Source organism: Salmo salar, chromosome ssa15 (assembly GCF_905237065.1).
Source record: "Salmo salar chromosome ssa15, Ssal_v3.1, whole genome shotgun sequence".
NCBI lineage: Eukaryota > Metazoa > Chordata > Actinopteri > Salmoniformes > Salmonidae > Salmo > Salmo salar.
This window is the reverse complement of record NC_059456.1, coordinates 11,665,664-11,683,142: the sequence shown is the minus strand read 5'-3', so window position 1 is coordinate 11,683,142 and position 17,479 is coordinate 11,665,664. Positions and strand designations below refer to the sequence as shown.

Sequence of the window (17,479 nt, the reverse complement as noted above, 5' to 3'; positions counted from 1 at the left end):
AACCCACAACCCTGGCGTTGCAAACACCATGCTCTACCAACTGAGCTACAGGGAAGGCCATATATGTTTTCATGTCTTTATTGAACACACGTGTAAACATTCACAGTGCAGGGTGGGAAAAGTATGTGAACCCTTGGATTTAATAACTGGTTGACCCTCCTTTGGCAGCAATAACCTCAACCAAACGTTTTCTGTAGCTGCGGATCAGACCTGCACAATGGTCAGGAGGAATTTTGGACCATTCCTCTTTACAAAACTGTTTCAGTTCAGCAATATTCTTGTGATGTCTGGTGTGAACTGCTCTCTTGTGGTCCTGCCACAGCATCTCAATCGGGTCGAGGTCAGGACTCTGACTGGGCCATTCCAGAAGGCGTATTTTCTTCTGTTGAAGCCATTCTGTTGTTGATTTATTTCTGTCTTTTGGGTCGTTGTCCTGTTGCATCACCCAACTTCTGTTGAGCTTCAATTGGCGGACAGATAGCCTTATATTCTCCTGCAAAAAGTCTTGATAAACTTGGGAATTCATTTTTCCGTCGATGATAGCAAGCTGTCCAGGTCCTGAGGCAGCAAAGCAGCCCCAAACCATGATGCTCCCTCCACCATACTTTACAGTTGGGATGAGGTTTTGATGTTGGTGTGCTGTGCTGTGCCTTTTTTTCTCCACACATAGTGTTGTGTGTTCCTTCCAAACAACTCAACTGTAGTTTAATTTGTCCACATAATATTTTGGCAGTTGTGCTGTGGAACATCCAGGTGCACTTTTGCAAACTTCAGATGTGCAGCAAGGTTTTTTTGGACAGCAGTGGCTTCTTCCATGAACACCATTCTTGTTTAGTGTTTTTCGTATCGTAGACTCGTCAACAGAGATGTTAGCATGTTCCAGAGATTTCTGTAAGTCTTTATCTGACACTCTAGGATTCTTCTTAACCTCATTGAGCATTCTGTTCTGTGCTCTCGCAGTCATCTTTGCAGGACGGCCACTCCTAGGGAGAGTAGCAACAGTGCTGAACTTTCTCCATTTATAGACAATTTGTCTTACCTTGGACTGATGAACATCAAGGCTTTTAGAGATACTTTTGTAACCCTTTCCAGCTTCATGCAAGTCAACAATTCTTAATCTTAGGTCTTCTGAGATCTCTTTTGTTCGAGGCATGGTTCACATTAGGCAACGCTTCTTGTGAATGGCAAACAAACATTTTGTGAGTGTTTTTAATAGGGCAGGGCAGCTCTAACCAACATCTCTAATCTCATCTCATTGATTGGACTCCAGGTTAGCTGACTCCGTACTCCAATTATCTTTTGGAGAAGTCATTAGCCTAGGGGTTCACATACTTTTTCCAACCTACACTGTGAATGTTTAAATTATGTATTCAATATAAGAAAGAAAGAAAAATAAACTAATAACACACAAATTATTGCACACTGTTTGTCTATTGTTGTGACTTAGATGAAGATCAGATCAAATTTGATGACCAATTTAAGCAGAAATACAGGTAATTCTAAAGGATTCACATACTTTTTCTTGCCACTGTATGTTTTTTATGCATGCTAGCAAAGCCACTACACAACACAACACTAAACAATACATTCATTGCACTAAAACGGTGAAAACGGTGCCCACAAACTGTTAGGGCCTACATAAAGCTGTCCCAACAGCAGACCTTTCTTTTCACTTATTTTTCCACAACCGGCTGTGATTGGGAGTCCCATAGGGCGGCGCACAATTGGCCCAGCGTCGTCTGGGTTTGGTCGGGGAAAGGCATCATTGTAAATAAGAATTTGTTCTTAACTGACTTGCCTAGTGAAATTTATTTTTTATTTCACCTTTATTTAACCAGGTAAGTTCTCATTTGCAACTGCGACCTGGCCAAGATAAAGCGTAGCAATTCGACACATACAACAACACAGAGTTACACATGGAATAAACAAAACATACAGTCAATACAGTAGAACAAAAGAAAACAAAAAGTCTATATACAGTGAGTGCAAATGAGGTAAGTTAAGGCAATAAATAGGCCATGGTGGCGAAGTAATTGCAATATAGCTATTAAACACTGGAATGGTAGATGTGCAGAAGATGAATGTGCAAGTAGAAGATACTGGGGTGCAAAGGAGCAAGATAAATAAATAAATACAGTATGGGGATGAGGTAGGTAGGTAGATGGGCTGTTTACAGATGGGCTATGTACAGGTGCAGTGATCTGTGAGCTGCTCTGACAGCTGGTGCTTAAAGCTAAATAAAAGGTTAAATAAATAAATTCATGGAGTGAATCCTTACCACCACTACACTGCTAGTTCATTCATCCTCATTTACTGCCTTTAAAAAAACATAGCTGATATGGCTGACTTGCTTAAACAAATGTGGTTTCTACTAATAATTGTGACGCACAAACTATGGCATAAGGGAACGACGATAAGAGGCAATCCGTCATTTGGATTAAGACATTTTATTTCATTTTTTTTATTTCACCTTTATAAAACCAGGTAGGCCAGTTGAGAACAAGTTCTCATTTACAACTGCGACCTGGAAGTAAGCGAGCTAGGACGGACATAGTCAATATAACTATTTGTTCAGCACTTTTGAAATGTACCGCAACAGAATTCAGAACATGGACAGTTATTACAGTATTCTCCCTGTACACCAAGTCAGAACCGTAGGATAAATAAATGGGGCATATAAGCAGACAATGAAAGCTCTTACAATATTCTATGATGACATTTCTCTATAACAGGCTATAGGCTACATGTGCACCACCAAGTAAGAACAGTAGGCTAAGTAATGAGGGGGAAAAGGACCACATTATTAGGATGAGGCACATGGGCTACTACCAGTTTTCTACACAACATACAATTAGTATTACTTTCTTGGCTACAGTATACATATCTCCCTGGCATATTAGATCAATTATGCGGCAGCATACAATACATTTTTGGACTCACCTTGTTATGTTGTGCTCACCTGAACAGGAAGGTGGCGCGCGGTCCTTCTTCTGGGCTCTAGAAAGAAGTCCGAAATCCTGACTTGTAATTCCGAGTTGGATGACCGTTCAAAATTATTTCCGTATTTTCCCAATCTGAGCTAGTTTTATCCGAGTTCCCAGTTGTCTTGAACTCACTGAAGTCTGAGATATCCCAGTTACCGAGTTTCCAGTTGTTTTGAATGTGACAGAAGTCATGCTGGATTGACAGCATGGCCAATGTATTCAAACTTTTTTGGTTCATGGTGTTACCACCTTTTTCGTGATATCCAATATTACGTCTTATCTCATTGCTGCAACTTCCCTACAGAATCGGCGAAGGTCAAACCGCACTGCTTCTTAACACACTGCTCGCTTAACCCGGAACCACACCGCGTGTTGGAGGAAACACCGTCAAACTCACGACCGGAGTCAGCTTGCAGGCGCCCGGCCCGCCACAAGGAGTCGCTAGGGTCCAATGAGACAATGATATCCCGGCCGGCCAAACCCTCCCATAACCCTGACGACGCTGGGTCAACTGTGCGCTGCCTCATGGGTCTGCCGGTTACAGCCGGCTGTGACACAGCCTGGGATTGAACACTCGGCTGCAGCGCCATCGTGCTCATTGTTGAATTTGTGATTTCCAACTTGTTGTGTAATGTTTATATCCAATGGCCCGATGAGCACCGATACGTTTTATCTATAATTTCTCTTCATATGACAAGGATTGAAAAGGATTTGCCAGTAGATTGTCGACATGATTCATGATGTTGCCTGCTTGTCTTGCTAGCTAAGATTTTGAAAGCATGATGTTGGTATGATCAGTCCAATAAACGCTATAGTAGATATAACTTTTACGTAATTTCATCTGTGGCCAATGACCTTGAGCCTTCTTGAATGGGCATTTCTAATGTAAGTCTATAACAGCACTCAAGGGGCTTGAATTTTAGAGCTCTTCCCATAGATTTTGTGGTGACGTAGTGTCCCTATGAGTCAACGAACACTGAGCCAGTCAAGGCGCAACTAGAGAACATTACCAACCCCAACGCTCCGTATTTTCCACTGGCTGCCCCACCACCACAGAAAGCACTGAGCTGGGCTGAAACACCTGCATTTTGGAGCTGCTTTACTCAAGAAAGCAATAAAGAGACCATGTTTGTATGGAGGCTTTATTAACTCAATGATTTATATTTTTTGCATTGTTTGCAAACTGATATGTGACACGTATTAATGCCAAAATAAGTCGCAAAACAAAAATAACAATTAAAAAAAAAAAAATATATATATATATATATATATATTATATATATACAGTGTATTCGGAAAGTATTCAGACCCCTTGACTTTTTCCACATTTTGTTACGTTACAGCCTTATTCTAAAATGTATTAAATAATTTTTTCCCCTCATCAATCTACACACAATACTTTTTTTTATTTTTATGTTTGCACATTTGTGACTTGTTTCAGGAAACTATGCATATGTCGAGCATCACTACTTCACAGGAGGGCCATTTAAACGTAAACTTTTTTTTAAATCAAAATGCTTTTTTGGCAGAAATGCCTTCTGGAACATAAAATTGGTAAATTATGAGCCTAGTTGGTTTAGCCACAGAAAAAGTCAGTAGCCTTCCCGCTAGCCATGATTGGCTGAGATAATGAGTGGGCTGGACATGCCGAGAGATGCATTTCGATTGGTCTGCCATGTTACACGCTTCTGTCTATTGGAGCTGGTCTGTATGTATAGGTAATCCTGTCTAACGCTGCTTTTAAAAAATATATATTGCATAGTAGAACTGCATAAGTGTTGCTCTCCACTTTCTGGAGGACTGAGTTTTGAAATCAGTGGAATTAGAGTCTGATAGCTAAGGAGACAGATATTACACCGCCGGATTACATCTTCAAACTAAAGGCAACCATGGCATCCATGACAGAGAGGGAGAAGCGTTCATCTAGCTAGCTACATTTTCATAAATTACACGTCTATAATTTTGTCAGAAATAGTTTTCATTTCAAGTTAAAGTGTACTGTTAGCTAGCTAGCTAACGTTAGCTGGTTGGCTAAGTAGCTAACATTAGCTGGCTGGCTAAGTAGCTAGCGTTATGTGTATGATCTGTGTATTTATATTATTTGTATCTCAGAGCCATTTGCATTGCTAGTTATAGCTTAATGTTAGCTAGCTAACATTGAACCTGGTTGGTTAGCTACCTGCAGATTCCTGCAGGGTAGTAACATCATGAGTTGGGATTATGGTTAATTGTTTAGTTAGCTAGCTACATGTCTTCTCAAAAGACTCCACTATGCAAGTAACCATTTCAATAGAATGTTCATGATGTCACTATGACAACTGTCGATAGACGTAGCTTGTAAATTCGCTCCGGCTATCTACTCCGATTTCAGAGCACTTTCATCTGAGTGTACCAGAGCGCAGAATAACTGATGAATTTACGAACGCTCAAAACCCGTTGAATATGGTCGGTGTCAGTAAATGTTGACAAAAAGCGTAAATTGTTGCCAACAGCACAGTTACAGTCACCAACACTCTGGATAACATAAATACAGCCTAACCAGCTCTGCTAGGGAGAGTAAAATGGTCAGAGTGAGGTGTTCTCTCATTTGTGTCTGGAAATAGCTAGCAAGCTAGCCAACGTTATCCAGTTAGCTTGGGTGCTTGACTGCTGTTAGGACAGAACGCTCAGATCAACCCTTAACCTGTTGGGGATAGGGGGCAGTATTTGCACGGCCGGATAAAAAACGTACCCGATTTAATCTGGTTACTACTCCTGCCCAGTAACTAGAATATGCATATAATTGTTTCATTTGGATAGAAAACACCCTAAAGTTTCTAAAACTGTTTGAATGGTGTCTGTGAGTATAACAGAACTCATTTGGCAGGCCAAAACCTGAGAAGATTCCAAACAGGAAGCGCTCTCTCTGACTATTTCTTGGCCTTCTTGATCATCTCTAACCAAAACAGGGGATCTCTGGCATAACGTGACATTTTCTAACGCTCCCATAGGCTCTCAGAAGACGCCAGAACGATGAATGGTGACTTTGCAGGCCATGGCTGAAAAACAGTAGCGCATTTGGATAGTGGTCGATCTGAGGACAATGAGACTGGAGGCGCGTGCACGAGCCGACACCATGTTTACTTTCTCTCTCTTTGAACGAAAACAACGACTCCCGGTCAGAATATTATCGCTTTTTTTACGAGAAAAATCGCCTAAAAATTTATTTTAACCTCTTACATCTAGACGTTCCGCTAGCGGAACACCTGCTCCAATATCCAATGATAGGCGTGGCGCGAATTACAAATTCCTCAAAAATACAAAAACTTCATTTTTTCAAACATATGACTATTTCACAGCATTTTAAAGACAAGACTCTCCTTTATCTAACCACACTGTCCGATTTCAAAAAGGCTTTACAGCGAAAGCAAAACATTAGATTATGTCAGCAGAGTACCAAGCCAGAAATAATCAGACACCCATTTTTCAAGCTAGCATATAATGTCACAAAAACCCAGAAGACAGCTAAATGCAGCACTAACCTTTGATGAGCTTCATCAGATGACACACCTAGGACATTATGTTATACAATACATGCATGTTTTGTTCAATCAAGTTCATATTTATATCAAAAACCAGCTTTTTACATTAGCATGTGACGTTCAGAACTAGCATACCCCCCGCAAACTTCCGGGAAATTTGCTAACAATTTACTAAATTACTCACGATAAACGTTCACAAAAAGCATAACAATTATTTTAAAATTATAGATACAGAACTCCTCTATGCACTCGATATGTCCGATTTTAAAATAGCTTTTTGGTGAAAGCACATTTTGCAATATTCTAAGTACATAGCCCAGGCATCACGGGCTAGCTATTTAGACACCCGGCAAGTTTAGCACTCACCAATATCAGATTTACTGTTATAAAAGTTTGATTACCTTTTGTTGTCTTCGTCAGAATGCACTCCCAGGACTGCTACTTCAATAACAAATGTTGGTTTGATCCAAAATAATCCATCGTTATGTCCGAATAGCGGCGTTTTGTTCGTGTGTCCCAGACACTATCCGAATGGTAAAGAAGGGTCGTGCGCATGGCGCAATTCGTGACAAAAAAAATCTAAATATTCCATTACCGTACTTCGAAGCATGTCAACCGCTGTTTAAAATCCATTTTTATGCAATTTTTCTCATAAAAAAGCGATAATATTCCGACCGGGAATCTCCTTTTCGGCAAACAGAGGAAAAATCACAAAGACGGGGGCCACTTGAGAAAGGCGATAATGTGTTTCAGCCTGGGGCTGGGATGACGACATTCAGGTTTTTCCCGGGCTCTGAGCGCCTATGGACGACGTAGGAAGTGTCACGTTAGAGCAGAGATCCTTTGTAAAAGATAGAGATGGCAAAGAAGTTCAAGAAATGGTCAGACAGGCCACTTCCTGTAAAGGAATCTCTCAGGTTTTGACCTGCCATTTGAGTTCTGTTATACTCACAGACACCATTCAAACAGTTTTAGAAACTTTGGAGTGTTTTCTATCCAAAGCCAATACTTATATGCATATTCTAGTTACTGGGCAGGAGTAGTAACCAGATTAAATCGGGTACGTTTTTTATCCAGCTGTGAAAATACTGCCCCCTAGCCATAACAGGTTAAAAAGCATTTGACATGCTTCGAAGTACGGTAATGGAATATTTTGAAATTTTTTGTCACGAAACGCGTCGGGCGCGTCACCCTTCTTTACCCTTCGGATAGTGTCTTGAACGCACGAACAAAACACCTCTATTTGGATATAACTATGGATTATTTGGAACCAAACCAACATTTGTTATTGAAGTAGAAGTCCTGGGAGTGCATTCTGACAAAGAACAGCAAAGGTAATCAAATTTTTCTGATAGTAATTCTGAGTTTGGTGAGTACCACACTTGGTGGGTGTCAAAATAGCTAGCCTGTGATGGCCGGGCTATCTACTCAGAATATTGCAAAATGTGCTTTCACCGAAAAGCTATTTTAAAATCAGACATAGCGAGTGCATAAAGGAGTTCTGTATCTATAATTCTTAAAATAATTGTTATGTTTTTTGTGAACGTTTATCGTGAGTAATTTAGTAAATTCACCGGAAGTGTTCGGTGGGAATGCTAGTCACATGCTAGTCACATGCTAATGTAAAAAGCTGGTTTTTGATATAAATATGAACTTGATTGAACAAAACATGCATGTATTGTATAACATAATGTCCTAGGAGTGTCATCTGATGAAGATCATCAAAGGTTAGTGCTGCATTTAGCTGTGGTTTTGGTTTTTGTGACATATATGCTTGCTTTGAAAATGGCTGTGTGATTATTTTTGGCAGGGTACTCTCCTGACATAATCTAATGTTTTGCTTTCGCTGTAAAACCTTTTTGAAATCGAACAATGTGGTTAGATTAACGAGAGTCTTGTCTTTAAAATGGTAGTCTATATGTCTATATCGTAGTCTCATGGTAGTCTATATGGTAGTCTATATGTCTATCGTAGTCTCATGGTAGTCTATGTGGTAGTTTATATGGTAGTCTATATGGTAGTCTCATGGTAGTCTATATGGTAGTCTATATTACATTTTAGTCATTTAGCAGACGCTCTTATCCAGAGCGACTTACAGTAGTGAATGCATACATTACATCCATTTCATACATTTTTTTCTCCGTACTGGTCCCCCGTGGGAATCGAACCCACAACCCTGGCGTTGCAAACACCATGCTCTTCCAACTGAGCCACACGGAGCCATATGGTGGTCTATATGGTAGTCTCATGGTAGTCTATATGGTAGTCTCATGGTACTCTATATGGTGGTCTATATGGGAGTCTACATGGTAGTCTATATGGCCCATTAAAACCAGCAGGTAAAGAAAATGATATGAAATGTAGCCAATTAAAAAGACCGGCTTTACAAGCTCTTCTATTAACCCAGGCCAATAACTTACACGTACCACTGTTCACACACACACACACACACACACACACACACACACACACACACACACACACACACACACACACACACACACACACACTACAAGTGTGTAACTCAACGGAACGGCAGCAGACCTTTTTGTGGTTCCTATAACTTTGGCACCATACCGCAATGATAGTTCATGCTAAGCTTATGTCACATGATTTATACAGTTGATGTGTAATTTCGAAATATCCAACAAATACAGAAAGTATATAAAATATGAAAAATGATGCAGCCATAGAGTGGGGTCTGCCTTGGGAAGGGCTTCTGCATTTAAAAACTACCTGCGAAATACTAGGTACCACCAGCAGGTGGAGACAGTCCCCTGGAAGCCAGTAGTACTCTTCACCACTATGAACCAGACAGACTGAAGACAAGACAATCCCAGGTCATTTGAATTAAGTTTATTGTTATATGGCAATACGTTCCAGGCACTTTAAACTTCAACCAGATCAAAGTACCTCTCTCTCCTTCTCAATGGTTTTACTACAATAGGACAATACACTTACCAGCTCCAACACATTACAGTACATACAAGGAAATACAATGATATTTGCATTAAAAACTATACCTTGATAAATATATATCTTCATGTAACGTTAAGAAGTAATAGGAAATATTCAAAATATTGTGATTTTTAAATACATACAAATTAAATAGATTTGTATAAAAGTAGAATTTATATCCAATCCAGAGAAGATTGAGTTACAATTATCCATTTGAGAAGGTGCGGTGTACACATACAGACCCATTAAAGGTGGTGGAGTACACATACAGACCCATTAAAGGTGGTGGAGTACACATACAGACCCATTAAAGGTGATGGTGTACACATACAGACCCATTAAAGGTGATGGTGTACACATACAGACCCATTAATGGTGGTGGAGTACACATACAGACCCATTAAAGGTGATGGTGTAAACATACAGACCCATTAAAGGTGGTGGAGTACATATACAGACCCATTAAAGGTGATGGTGTACACATACAGACCCATTAAAGGTGGTGGAGTACATATACAGAACCATTAAAGGTGATGGTGTACACATACAGACCCATTAAAGGTGGTAGAGTACACATACATACCCATTAAAGGTGCGGTGTACACATAAAGGCCCATTAAAGGTGGTGGTGTACACATACAGACCCATTAAAGGTGGTGGAGTACACATACAGACCCATTAAAGGTGGTGGTGTACACATACAGACCCATTAAAGGTGGTGGAGTACACATACAGACCCATTAAAGGTGGCGGTGTACACATACAGACCCATTAAAGGTGGCGGTGTACACATACAGACCCATTAAAGGTGGTGGTGTACACATACAGACCCATTAAAGGTGGTGGTGTACACATACAGACCCATTAAAGGTGGCAGGCAGGTAAAGAAAACAATATGACAATATAATATGTACAAACATTTAGTCTAAATGAAAGGCTCTATTGCGGGTGACATAGAATCTAATATAGCAACTGCCTCCTGTGGTGATAAACAATATAGGTGATGATAGTTATGAATAATAACAACATGTCCTTGTGCTCTTTAGCCTTCATCACAACTATGAGCTGTATGTTAATAATCTGTCCAGGAGCATGAATATCAACAGACTGTATCTAGTCTTACAGGGCAGTAGTGTTGGGACTACTGCTGGGACCTATAGACCTTTTCAACAGACTGTATCTAGTCTTACAGGGCAGTAGTGTTGGGACTACTGCTGGGACCTATAGACCTTTTCAACAGACTGTATCTAGTCTTACAGGGCAGTAGTGTTGGGACTACTGCTGGGACCTATAGACCTTTTCAACAGCTGTTTTAGGAGGAGCGCAAGTGAACCATGGAACCCCAAAGAACTTCCGGTGAGTTTGTAAAAAACTTCCGGGGCAGCTGTAAACAGCTAGCTAGTTAACTTAGTGTAGTTGTTTTCTCAAGGTCAGAATTAGCATTTTTTCGACCATAGTATTCATGGTTGGGATGGTCCTTACATCCTGGGAAAATGTAAGTTTAACGTTATAGCTAGATTGAGAACAAAATTCTCATAACAGGTAATTACTGCTGCTAGCTAACTTTGTTGTAAACAATGAGGCCGTCAAACATTGGACTCAGATTCTAGCTACATTTAGTTTAGTTATATTGTTGGCTGTTGTGAGAGAAATTAATCTAGTTGGCTAACAAGGTCAGCTGATCTTTCTCTACCCCTACATCACGCTAGCTCTGGCTGGCTAACAAGGTCAGCTGATCTTTCTCTACCCTTACATCACGCTAGCTCTGTGGTTAATTACTGTGCTAGCCTAATGCAACACCACCAGAGCAAACGGATAATAAACGAGATTGTATTTATGATTGTATTTAGTGGATCTGGTAGCAAGTCAATAAGTTGTTTGTTCAGTTTTTCGGTGGATGAAATGTGAACTTGTCATTTTGTGCTAGCTAGCCAACTACCTAGCTAGTTAGCAATTATGAGGCACCGCAGCACCGGATGTTTTCTGGGGAACCTCTTGGTTGCGCGTGCGACCAGAACGTGTTATTGTTTTGACAGTTGAAAAGGTCTATAGTCTGGATAAGTAAGTATCTGAGCCAGGAACATCTCTCTCTCGTGAGGAACCTGCCTGGACAGGACGCGTGTCTACTGCAGCCCATTTCTAGAATACAGTACATGTGTTTCTGGGTTCTTATGAAGTCCAGCTCCTCAAGTAGTATGGCCTCTCTTCTCCTTCGCTCCCTCCTCCTCCTCACTCTTTCCTCCTCATTCTCTCCCTCCTCCTCTCTCTACCACTCCTTTTTTCCCTCCTCCTCTTCCTCCTTCTCTTTCTCCTCTCCCTCCTTCTCTCTCCTCTCCCTCCTCTCTCTCCTCTCCCTCCTCCTCTCTCTCCTCTCCCTCCTCCTCTCTCTCCTCTCCCTCCTCCTCTCTATCTACTCAGAGCAGACAGAATGCTGGTGGTGTCTTCTTTCAGGTAGCTAGATAGCTACAGTAAATAACACACTTCTCTATACATTCAGTTTAAATTAGGGCACTTAGGGATGTTCATGTAGAAGACTGACCAATACCAACTCATCTTATTACAAGGCTGATCAATATGTTTCATCTTTCATCATGGTCTTTAAACCCAGGGAACCTTTCTGGTTGAACCCCATGGTCAATAAACCCAGGGAACCTTTCTGGTTGGACCACATGGTCAATAAACCCAGGGAACCTTTCTGGTTGAACCCCATGGTCAATAAACCCAGGGAACCTTTCTGGTTGGACCACATGGTCAATAAACCCAGGGAACCTTTCTGGTTGAACCCCATGGTCAATAAACCCAGGGAACCTTTCTGGTTGGACCACATGGTCAATAAACCCAGGGAACCTTTCTGGTTGAACCCCATGGTCAATAAACCCAGGGAACCTTTCTGGTTGGACCACATGGTCAATAAACCCAGGGAACCTTTCTGGTTGAACCCCATGGTCAATAAACCCAGGGAACCTTTCTGGTTGAACTGCATGGTCAATAATCCCACATGGTCCAATCAGGTTGTCAGGGGGTGGGGCCAAAGTCTGTCCCTGGGGTTGAAATCCTCAGCGGTTGGTTGGTTGGTGTCATGAGACTTGACCAATGGGCAGTGGCGCTAGTCAAACATGCCCCTCCTGGTGGGACTGGGGGACATCTTCCTGCTCAGACGAGGGGTTCCCTGGAGACACACACACACACCATGCGCACACACACAAACACAACACACACACATAGTTAACATTAGAACTACAGCAGGAGAATTGTTGCTCTGCTCAAAACAAAAATATGTTTGTCAAGAAGTGATTTCAGGGCAAGCAGCTCTGGTACAGGGAACAGAGGTAAGGGTTAAAGGTCAGGGAACAGAGGTAAGGGTTAAAGGTCAGGGAACAGAGGTAAGGGTTAGAGGCCAGGGAACAGAGGTAAGGGTTAAAGGTCAGGGAACAGAGGTAAGGGTTAAAGGTCAGGGAACAGAGGTAAGGGTTAGAGGTCAGGGAAGAGAGGTAAGGGTTAAAGGTCAGGGAACAGAGGTAAGGGTTAAAGGTCAGGGAACAGAGGTAAGGGTTAAAGGTCAGGGAACAGAGGTAAGGGTTAGAGGTCAGGGAAGAGAGGTAAGGGTTAAAGGTCAGGGAACAGAGGTAGAGAGTACTGACCGGTGACTGGGCCTTAGAGAAGTTTACGTGGGCGTACAACAACACTGCTATGTCCTTGTGACCGGCTTCCAGAGCGATAGACAGGGCATTGCTCTCATCCTAGAGAGAGAGAGAGGAAGAAGTAGAAAAAGGCAGAGAGGGACAGAGAGAGGAAATAGAGGAGAGAGAGATTAACAATATTACATAAAGTGGCTGCATAATTACATCACAAAAGTGAGGGAGAGAGAGAGCGAAAGAGAGAGAGAGAAAGAGAAATACCATGTCAGTTGTACAACTGAATGCCTTCAACTGAAAGGAAAAGATAGAGAGAGAAAGAGAGGAACAGATAAAGAAAGAGAAAGAGAGGAACAGAGAGAGAAGGAAAAGAGAGGAACAGATAGAGAGAGAGAGGAACAGCTAGAGAGAGAGAGGAACAGCTAGAGAGAGAGATGAACAGATAGAGAGAAAGAGAGGAACAGATAGAGAGAGAGAAAGAGAGGAACAGATAGAGAGAGAAACAGAGAGAGAGGAACAGATAGAGAGAGAGATGAGAGAGAAAGAGAAGGACAGACCAAGAAAGAGAGATAGGAACAGAAAAAGAGAGAAAGATTGTTCACGATGCCACTGAGAGAGGCGTCGCAGCCCGACTGGGTCATCAACACAGACAGACAGACAGACAGACAGACAGACAGACAGACAGACAGACAGACAGACAGACAGACAGACAGACAGACAGACAGACAGACAGACAGACTCACGCTGTCGCTGAGAGTGGCGTCGCAGCCCGGCTGGGCCATCAACACAGACAGACAGACAGACAGACAGACAGACAGACAGACACTCACGCTGTCGCTGAGAGTGGCGTCGCAGCCCGGCTGGGCCATCAACACAGACAGACAGACAGACAGACAGACAGACAGACAGACAGACAGACAGACAGACAGACAGACAGACACTCACGCTGTCGCTGAGAGTGGCGTCGCAGCCCGGCTGGGCCATCAACACAGACAGACAGACAGAGACACAGACAGACAGACAGACAGACAGACAGACAGACAGACAGACAGACAGACAGACAGACAGACAGACAGACAGGTACTCACGCTGTCGCTGAGAGTCGCTTCGCAGCCCGGCTGGGCCATCAACACAGACAGAAAGACAGACAGACAGACAGACAGACAGACAGACAGACAGACAGACAGACAGACAGACAGACAGACAGACAGACAGGTACTCACGCTGTCGCTGAGAGTGGCGTCGCAGCCCGGCTGGGCCAGCAGTAGTTTGACTATCTCAGCGTGGCCATGTTCGCTGGCACACATCAGGGCTGTAGAACCCTCATCATCCTGGACATTGACCTCTGCCCCCTGGGCCAGCAGCGCCCGAACCATGTCCATCCTGCCATGACTGACCGCCAGCATCAGCCCTGTCTGGCCAGCCTGAGAGAGGGAGGGAGGGAGGGGGGAGGGAGGTGGGGGAGGGAGGGAGGGGGTTACATTTTGATGAAGAAAATGTAGTCTATTTCAGAAGAACAGAATAGCATACTCTGAGTTGTCCTTATGTTAGGTCCTGATGTGGCTGTGGGCTACACTAGTTCATTTAGCAGGTCCTGATATGGCTGTGGGCTACACTAGTTCATTTAGCAGGTCCTGATGTGGCTGTGCCATATGGCTGTGGGCGACACTAGTTCATTTAGCAGGTCCTGATGTGGCTGTGGACTACACTAGTTCATTTAGCAGGTCCTGATGTGGCTGTGGGCGACACTAGTTCATTTAGCAGGTCCTGATGTGGCTGTGGGGCTACACTAGTTCATTTACCAGGTCCTGATCTGGCTGTGGGGCTACACTAGTTCATTTAGCAGGTCCTGATGTGGCTGTGGGGCTACACTAGTTCATTTAGCAGGTCCTGATGTGGCTGTGGGGCTACACTAGATCATTTAGCAGGTCCTGATGTGGCTGTGGGGCTACACTAGTTCATTTAGCAGGACCTGATGTGGCTGTGGGCTACACTAGTTCATTTAGCAGGTCCTGATGTGGCTGTGGGCTACACTAGTTCATTTAGCAGGTCCTGATGTGGCTGTGCCATATGGCTGTGGGCTACACTAGTTCATTTAGCAGGTCCTGATGTGGCTGTGGGCTACAATAGTTCATTTAGCAGGTCCTGATGTGGCTGTGGGCTACACTAGTTCATTTAGCAGGCCCTGATGTGGCTGTGGGCGACACTAGTTCATTTAACAGGTCCTGATGTGGCTGTGGGACTACACTAGTTCATTTAGCAGGTCCTGATGTGGCTGTGGGCTACACTAGTTCATTTAGCAGGTCCTGATGTGGCTGTGGGCTACACTAGTTCATTTAGCAGGTCCTGATGTGGCTGTGTCATATGGCTGTGGGCTAAACTAGTTCATTTAGCAGGTCCTGATGTGGCTGTGGGCTACACTAGTTCATTTAGCAGGTCCTGATGTGGCTGTGCCATATGGCTGTGGGCGACACTAGTTCATTTAGCAGGTCCTGATGTGGCTGTGGACTACACTAGTTCATTTAGCAGGTCCTGATGTGGCTGTGGACTACACTAGTTCATTTAGCAGGTCCTGATGTGGCTGTGGGCTACACTAGTTCATTTAGCAGGTCCTGATGTGGCTGTGGGCTACACTAGTTCATTTAGCAGGTCCTGATGTGGCTGTGGGGCTACACTAGTTCATTTAGCAGGTCCTGATGTGGCTGTGGGCTACACTAGTTCATTTAGCAGGTCCTGATGTGGCTGTGGACTACACTAGTTCATTTAGCAGGTCCTGATGTGGCTGTGGGCTACACTAGTTCATTTAGCAGGTCCTGATGTGGCTGTGGGCTACACTAGTTCATTTAGCAGGTCCTGATGTGGCTGTGGGCTACACTAGTTCATTTAGCAGGTCCTGATGTGGCTGTGGGGCTACACTAGTTCATTTAGCAGGTCCTGATGTGGCTGTGGGCGACACTAGTTCATTTAGCAGGTCCTGATGTGGCTGTGGGGCGACACTAGTTCATTTAGCAGGTCCTGATGTGGCTGTGGGGCGACACTAGTTCATTTAGCAGGTCCTGATGTGGCTGTGGGCGACACTAGTTCATTTAGCATGTCCTGATGTGGCTGTGGGACTACACTAGTTAATTTAGCAGGTCCTGATGTGGCTGTGGGCTACACTAGTTCACTTAGCAGGTCCTGATGTGGCTGTGGGCTACACTAGTTCACTTAGCAGGTCCTGATGTGGCTGTGCCATATGGCTGTGGGCTACACTAGTTCATTTAGCAGGTCCTGATGTGGCTGTGGGAGACACTAGTTCATTTAGCAGGTCCTGATGTGGCTGTGGGGCTACACTAGTTCATTTAGCAGGTCCTGATGTGGCTGTGCCATATGGCTGTGGGCTACACTAGTTCATTTAGCAGGTCCTGATGTGGCTGTGGGCGACACTAGTTCATTTAGCAGGTCCTGATGTGGCTGTGGGCGACACTAGTTCATTTAGCAGGTCCTGATGTGGCTGTGGGGCTACACTAGTTCATTTAGCAGGTCCTGATGTGGCTGTGGGGCTACACTAGTTCATTTAGCAGGTCCTGATGTGGCTGTGGGCTACACAAGTTCATTTAGCAGGTCCTGATGTGGCTGTGGGCTACACTAGTTCATTTAGCAGGTCCTGATGTGGCTGTGGGGCTACACTAGTTCATTTAGCAGGTCCTGATGTGGCTGTGGGGCTACACTAGTTCATTTAGCAGGTCCTGATGTGGCTGTGGGCTACACTAGTTCATTTAGCAGGTCCTGCTGTGGCTGTGGGCTACACTAGTTCATTTAGCAGGTCCTGATGTGGCTGTGCCATATGGCTGTGGGCTACAATAGTTCATTTAGCAGGTCCTGATGTGGCTGTGGGCTACAATAGTTAATTTAGCAGGTTCTGATGTGGCTGTGGGCTACACTAGTTCATTTAGCAGGCCCTGATGTGGCTGTGGGCGACACTAGTTAATTTAGCAGGTCCTGATGTGGCTGTGGGGCGACACTAGTTCATTTAACAGGTCCTGATGTGGCTGTGGGACTACACTAGTTCATTTAACAGGTCCTGATGTGGCTGTGGGCTACACTAGTTCATTTAGCAGGTCCTGATGTGGCTGTGGGCTACACTAGTTCATTTAGCAGGTCCTGATGTGGCTGTGCCATATGGCTGTGGGCTACAATAGTTCATTTAGCAGGTCCTGATGTGGCTGTGGGCTACACTAGTTCATTTAGCAGGCCCTGATGTGCTGTGCACACTAGTTAATTTAGCAGGTCCTGATGTGGCTGTGGGGCGACACTAGTTCATTTAACAGGTCCTGATGTGGCTGTGGGACTACACTAGTTCATTTAACAGGTCCTGATGTGGCTGTGGGACTACACTAGT

General features: G+C 43.7%; 1 protein-coding gene across 1 annotated transcript in view; it reads right to left on the bottom strand.

Moving 5' to 3' along the window:
* Positions 1-9,346: 9,346 nt before the first annotated feature.
* The window catches only part of kank1a (KN motif and ankyrin repeat domains 1a), a 205,278-nt gene continuing 197,145 nt past the window's right edge, over positions 9,347-17,479 (bottom strand). Inside the window, 3 exon segments of the mRNA XM_045695463.1 lie at positions 9,347-12,632; positions 13,105-13,203; positions 14,322-14,522. Coding sequence (XP_045551419.1) covers positions 12,570-12,632; positions 13,105-13,203; positions 14,322-14,522 — 363 coding nt within the window. The 3' untranslated portion in view covers positions 9,347-12,569.